Source organism: Photinus pyralis, unplaced genomic scaffold (genome assembly GCF_008802855.1).
Source record: "Photinus pyralis isolate 1611_PpyrPB1 unplaced genomic scaffold, Ppyr1.3 Ppyr1.4_unclustered_Scaffold2833, whole genome shotgun sequence".
In the NCBI taxonomy this organism is placed as follows: domain Eukaryota; kingdom Metazoa; phylum Arthropoda; class Insecta; order Coleoptera; family Lampyridae; genus Photinus; species Photinus pyralis.
In genome coordinates, this window is record NW_022171277.1 from 1,369 (window position 1) to 8,333 (window position 6,965).

General features: G+C 34.2%; 1 protein-coding gene across 1 annotated transcript; it reads left to right on the top strand.

Moving 5' to 3' along the window:
- The first annotated feature begins 2,003 nt into the window (after window positions 1-2,003).
- LOC116181915 (ADP-ribosylation factor-like protein 6) lies at window positions 2,004-2,863 on the top strand. Its single transcript, XM_031502366.1, has 2 exons — window positions 2,004-2,289; window positions 2,344-2,863. Exons 1-2 carry the CDS (start codon window positions 2,112-2,114, stop codon window positions 2,733-2,735), a joined length of 570 nt encoding a protein of 189 aa, XP_031358226.1. The 5' UTR covers window positions 2,004-2,111; the 3' UTR covers window positions 2,736-2,863.
- The last annotated feature ends 4,102 nt before the right edge of the window (window positions 2,864-6,965 follow it).

Genomic DNA, 6,965 nt, shown 5'->3' on the forward strand with positions numbered 1-6,965 from the left:
CTTCTCTAAGGCATGGTCTATCTGTGTATCAAATTTGAGCTTTACACATCAAAGTTATCGTGCGAACGGCGGAACTGACGGACGGACGGTCAGACTTTTTGAAGTTATTGATAAAGTAGCTCGCACTACCATTGAATAAAAATAGTATTTTTACCCAATGAACAACACAAACACTACTATATCTACAAAAACTATGTAGGTACGTACATTATACCTATACATATACTATATATACAGGGTGGTACATGTAAAAAAAAATTGGGTGATAGAGGGGATTAAGACAAGCACTTTTCCAAATAAACCGAGGGTCCAACATGTTTCGTTTGGGAGCCACCCCCAAAGAAGTGGTGAAATTTGGATTTCTTCTTTAATTTTTTTTCAGCAACCATAAGAGTTACAAAGATTGGATGGGTGACACGTCTTTGAATAGGTTTTCTGGTATGCCCTATGCGATTTTGAAACAAAATTTCCAAAATTCTTACCACGAAAGGGCGCACCCTCATTTGGGGGTGCGAAAAAAAATTGTGATTTCGTCGAAGTTTGGTATCTGGGGGTTTTTGAACATCAAAATGACGAATCTGGAATTAGTTTTTGAAAATTCGAAAAAAAAAGTTCCACTGCAATTCTTAGCCGGACAACGAAAATGGAGAGAATTCCACGAAATTTGTTGTGTACATACTTGATGAGTTAAGGAACACAATTGTCGAAGAGTTTTTTAAAATAACTTTTCAAACAAAAGTTATACTTATTTAAAGATTGGGATTTGAAAATGTCGCAAATATCAAAAAAACGATTTAAGTCGATATTACGATACTTACAATAATGCTTATTAATTGTAATGGAACTCAAAAAGCATTTTCGCACCACTTGAATACCGTGATCGACATATCAAATTTTTGTGATCATTTAATCATATTAATATCGACTTAAATCGATGTTTATTGCTATTTGCGACATTTTCAATTAACTACATGCGAAATTAGATGCAGGCAATCCGGGTCACAGTGTATAAAATTTATACACTGCGAGTGTAAAGTCGGGAACTATCACAATAAATCTTTTCGTAAACGTTTTTGAAACAAAATCGTCGAATCAATGTTTATCATTTTACTGTAATTGTCACTTTTGTTTTTGCGACATGACGTACTTTTTAGCGCATTTTTGAAAAAATACGCTATTATATTCGTTATGGCTGGCTGGCTGGCTGTCAATCTGAGATTTCAGCAATTACAATAGCTAGAGACTTCACATTTTCACTAAAAGCTTTCTGCTATTGTATAGATGTGCCGATTCTACTCTATTTTGAGTTAGATTACTCGTGAGACCGATAATTTTAAACTTTGTCAATAAAATAAAAAAATAAAATGCGCTTTAATCATCCATATGCTGATTTAGGTACCTACAACTTGGAACTGTTGATTTTTATTGTTATTTCCTATAGGTTTTTGTTTCTAAAGTTAGAAGCAATTATCTCGAATATTTCAAAATAAGTATCATACTTTTTTACCTTACTTGGCCTAATAATTTCATTCTCTTTCCTTCAGTATAAAAAATAGGGTTTGCATTTAAAATAATGATCGATTACGTCATATCTCAAAAACAAAAGACGATCTCTCAGTCAGTAACAGTTACAATGAAATATGTCTCACCTAAAATAAAAATTGACGTATTCGAGGATTTTTTTCAAAAAGATTTATTGTGATAGTTTCAGTTTTTACACTCGCACTGATGATATGGACATAATTGTTACGGTGGTACCTAACGGCATAATATGCACGGCTGCAAAGTATCTTGATTGGGATGGGATCGGGGGATGGAACAGGACTTGTTAAAAGATCACCCCCGGTCAGGCGTTTCATTCGAATACTATTTGAAGAAAAAGATTAATTTTTACTTCCGCTTATCATACTTTTCGGGAATAAAATTAAAATGTTGGTTTATGAAAATTAATATATAGGCAACACACCAAACACTCGTATCGTGATCCATAGAAACGGTAGGTACTGCTATCGTAGATTATATTCAAAGCTATTATGTACTACCGACTATAATCAAAGACCTGAACCTTTCCGTATTGATTATTTCGAGAATAAACAATACAAACATGCACGATGGGCTTATTTAAAACACTTGCCGTTTTCTTACGCATCAAAAAAAAGGAAGTAAATGTGCTCGTTATAGGTTTAAATAATAGCGGAAAATCGACGATAATTAATCATTTTAAAGATGAAGAGGATAAACAGTCTGAGATAGTCCCCACTGTAGGATTTAATGTAGAAAAATTTCAAAGTGAGTATATTCTCTAATGTACCTAACTATCATTTACCTAATCCCATATTCTAGACCAAAGTTTATCATTTACCGCGTTTGACATGTCAGGGCATGGCAGATATCGCGATTTATGGGAACATTACTATAAAGATTGCCATGGTATAGTGTTTGTGATCGACAGCAGTGACAAACTTCGTTTGGTCGTAGTAAAGGACGAATTGGATCTGTTGCTTCAACACCCTGACATTTGTAATCGTAAAATACCAATATTATTTTTTGCAAACAAAATGGATTGCAAAGAATCTTTAAGTAGTGTTAAAATTGCGGCAGGTCTAGGACTAGATAAGATAATGGATAAACCTTGGAATATATCGGCAAGTAATGCTTTAACGGGCGATGGTCTTAACGAAGGTGTTGAGTGGTTAACTCAACAAATACGTGATACAATAGTAAATAGAAATTAAAACACATTCAATTTTTTACGTATTTACCTACCTTGGTACTTACCATAGTTCACTTGTAATACCTAATATATTGTAATAAAATTAAATCTCAACACCGCAGAAACGCTGTATGATGGTGTTTTCAATTTTAGAAGCTAAGAGAATTAAATCAATAACAATAACTGAAAATGTAATACCTACTTATTTCCTATCATCTATAGATATGGCCTTCACCCAAAGCTCTTTGCTCAAACAAAGTTATAACCCATACAGAGACCATCAACGACCCATTCATACTCCAAAATCCCAATATGCGTTCTTGTAACTCCCACTTTTCTCTTCTTCCAGGCAGATGTGAAATTTTAACTATGGTTAATCACCTGTATCTAATGGTAAGTATAGAATACTTACTGGAGTAGATATACCAAGGACGTTTTTTTAACGTCCTTGAGATATACTTATACACTTATAGGTATTAGGGTTATAGACTTATAGCTTACCTAAATAGAAATATGAACTCAAGTGTGCTTCTTCAGGTTTTCTATATTATACTATAGACTAATAACTATATAATTACACTTTTTTTAGTCTATGATTATACGATCAATGTATCTATACCTCAACTAAATACACATTCAACAATCAAGTCAATATAGGAAAACAGTTTAATTTCGTTATCGTAGGTAATTGCACAAGTGCATCAAAATTACCGATAATTTTTTTTAAAGCATGTTGTCTAAAATCTGCATGAGTTTATTTTCATATTTTGGCGAAGAGCTTTTTTTGGCGATTTCAGCCATATAGGGCGCAGAAATACTCAGGAGGCATCCTAAACTTCATAAAATTTCCGTCCGCACATATTAGACGTCTTTTCTCGCTGCGAAAAAGCGTAGGTATGTTTTTTAAAATTGGGATTTTCCGTCATCTTTAAAAAGCAAACGTCAATTTCATGTAAAGCTCCTAGATCACCATTTTATTTTTTGCAGAAATTAGTGCAAATATGAAGAATCTAACGCGAATAGTTACCGAAATTTTCTTTTTATTATTTATTATTATTATCTATTAACGTAAGCAAATCAATTAATATACAGGGTGTTTTTTGCCGAATTCTAAAAATTAGCCAAGGCGCCTCTGGAACTCATATTCTGTTCCCGTGATTTTATACATTTTGAAAATTTAAAGCAGTCTTAACTTACTGCCTACTGGGTTATGACTTAATTTTTTATTCAATGCGTTAACCAACCGCTCCGCCTGGAATTTGAGGCAAGAATATGATTCCGGTAACGAAATGCTGGATACACACCACTGCCGAGCCAGCCGAAGGTGAAATCGGCATAAATCAATCGCTCGCTCGGAATGTTAGGCAGAAATGCGGTTCTGGTCACGAATTGCGGAGTTCATCTTCATACCAATGCCAAGCGAGCCGAAGGCGAGATCGGCATAAATCAGCCATTCACACGAAATTATAGGTCGTTATACAGTTTCAGTTTCAAAATACCAAGTTCATACCGATGCCGAGCGAGCCGAAGGCGAAATCGGCGTAAATCAACCGCTCGCCACGAATTTGAGGCAAGAATACGATTCAGGGTGTTACTACGAGCAAAGATATACACGGTGTCCATTTTTCGAGTGGCACTTTGGGGATCTCACTTATCTTAAGAGATAGAAAGTTGGTTGGGGGCAAAGTTGTCAATTTTCGTGCTGAATAAGAATCTGAAAAGATCTTCAATAGTTTTGAACATATCGCAAAAAACCACAATTTCTGATTTTTGTTTTTAATTTTTTTATGATACATAAACTAATCGTCGTAGAAATTTCTAATTAACACATTAGACGGACCCTTTTTAATAGACATTTCAAATATGGCATCCTGTTTTTAATAACTTTCAATATATAAGGGAGAAACACGTAGCAACGTTAGTTTTTCTTATGGGCGCCATTTTGAATTTTCATACTTTGAGATTACGTCTTTCTTTCTCTTTACAACGATATATTTTTTGAGAAGAGTGCTTCTCTGACAATGCTGCAACCAGACAGATGGATCAAACTATCAAACTTTTGTTTACAACAAAAGAACGTTTTGTTTTTCCAAAGCACTCATCTCAAAAAATTAAAAATTGTATTTTTAGAAAAAATGTGATACTGAACCACCATGTGTGATATAGGTATCGTTGTAAAGAGAAAAAAAGACCCAAAATGTCAAAATTCAATATGGCGCCCATAAGAAAAACTAAAGTTGCCACGTGTTTCTCCGTCATCTTGAAAGTAATTAAAAATAAGATGCCATATTTGAAATCTCCATTAAAAAGTGTCCGAATAATGTGTCAATTAGAAATGTCTACTACGATTAGCTTATCCAAAAAAATTAAAAACGAAAATTAGAAATTTTCGTTTTTTGCGTTATCTTTTAAACTATTGAAGATATTTCAAATTTCGTTTCAGATTTTTATTCAGCACGGAAATTTGCAACTTTGCCCCAATTTAACCAACTTTCTATCTCTTAAGATAAGTGAGATCCCCATAGTGGCACTTGATAAATGGACACCGTGTATAGTATTTGATACAAGTTAGGGTATGTTTTTGATACGCAGATACCTTGTTAAAGTGGAACATTCCATAGTTGTGATGCTTGGTGCTTATCTTCAAACACAGCGCCATCTACTACCTTCTTATAATGAATCCAGTATACAGGGCGGTGCCTTGCGCGACGCAGCATAGGGATTTCAATGGTAATTTCTTTATAGTCAATTACTAGTTCCCCTAATTATTTTAGAGCAAAAATCTAAATGTGTTTTTTTTAGAGAAAAAAATACTGCATCTGCTCATACCATTAGTTATAATTTTTCCTTTTTCAAAACCGTACAAATCGGAAAAATAAAAAATTACATTTTTATAAATCAGTGATGCTTTGGAATCTTTATAACAAACTACAAGCACATCGCATTGGCTACTATTTGTTTATCATTTTCCGGAACCAGAGTACCTGCATACCTAATTGAAAAAAAAAGAATTTGACTTGAGGAAGAATTGTTCTTAAAGTTATATAGTTTTAAAAAACGGAAAATTATAAGTAATAGTATGAACAGATGCAGTATTTTTTTCCCTAAAAAACACACATTTAGACTTTTGCTCTAAAATAATTAGGGGAGCTAGTAATTGACTATAAAGAAATTACCATTGAAATCCCTATGCTGCGTCGCTCTAGGCACCACCCGGTATAAGAGGGCCTAGGTACACCGCTGAAATCTCCGTGACATACATTTTTAGCGCATTTTTGAAAAAAATACGCTATTATATTCGTTATTGCTGGCAGGCCGGCTGTCCGCGTGAGATCTCCACAACTACAATAGCTAGAGAATTCAAATTTTCACTAAAAGCTTTCTGCTATAGTGTAGATGTGCAGGCACTAGTCTATTTTGAGTTAGATTACTTGTGAGATCGATAATTGAAGAAAATAATTTCGATATGGGTTTCGGAGGTGCTATAATTTTACCGTTAGATAGCGCTACCAGTATAAAAACTTAATTATCTACTTTGTGATTTGTTTTACAAAATGAAGACGTACCCTCAATTGAAATTAAATAAAATTAATTATTTAACGCAGCCAAAATTACTCGTGAGATCGATAATTTTAAACTTCGCTAATAAAATACTGACCTGCATTACCAAAAATGCGCTTTAATCATGCATATGCTGATTTACAACTTGTTTTATTTATGGTAACATATCCACTCTGATTCGTTAATCGTTCTCACCCTTTGAATAACTTGTAACATAGCGAGGTATGAAGACAAGGTTGTTTAGTTACCCAATAAATGAAGTTATACATCACTGGATGGCAGCACGTGTACCAGTATTTACGTAGCCAGTTTTACGCAGCACAATTTGTAATCTCACGTCCGCTTTACGCAGCACAACTTTTAAAATACTACTCTATGACAAGATATAGTACCATTGAATTTATAACTATCAGAAGCGGCGATCCCATATAACAGTTTGTGACCATGTGCCAACTGGCCGCCGCTAGGGGCAGTTCGATCGTTTGAAAGTCCGTGGGCGATCGAAAGTGGAGCGTTACATTGACATTAGATGGCAGCATTACAAACCATTTATTTTGACCATTCGAATATTTTCCTTTTTAATCGTTAGATGTCAGGAACTCGGGATGTTTTTTTGTGTTATCATTGGAATGGTTTTATAAATAGGATTGGAATGTTCTAAAAATAGATCCCTTAAGAAGCATTGCGTAAA

What these genes read in the sequence shown, in the direction of transcription:
- LOC116181915 (XM_031502366.1), top strand. Translation starts at nt 2,112, where the DNA reads ATGGGCTTATTTAAAACACTTGCCGTTTTCTTACGCATCAAAAAAAAG. An exon ending in TAATGTAGAAAAATTTCAAA is followed by an intron (nt 2,290 to 2,343) that starts GTGAGTATATTC and finishes CCCATATTCTAG; the next exon opens with ACCAAAGTTTATCATTTACC.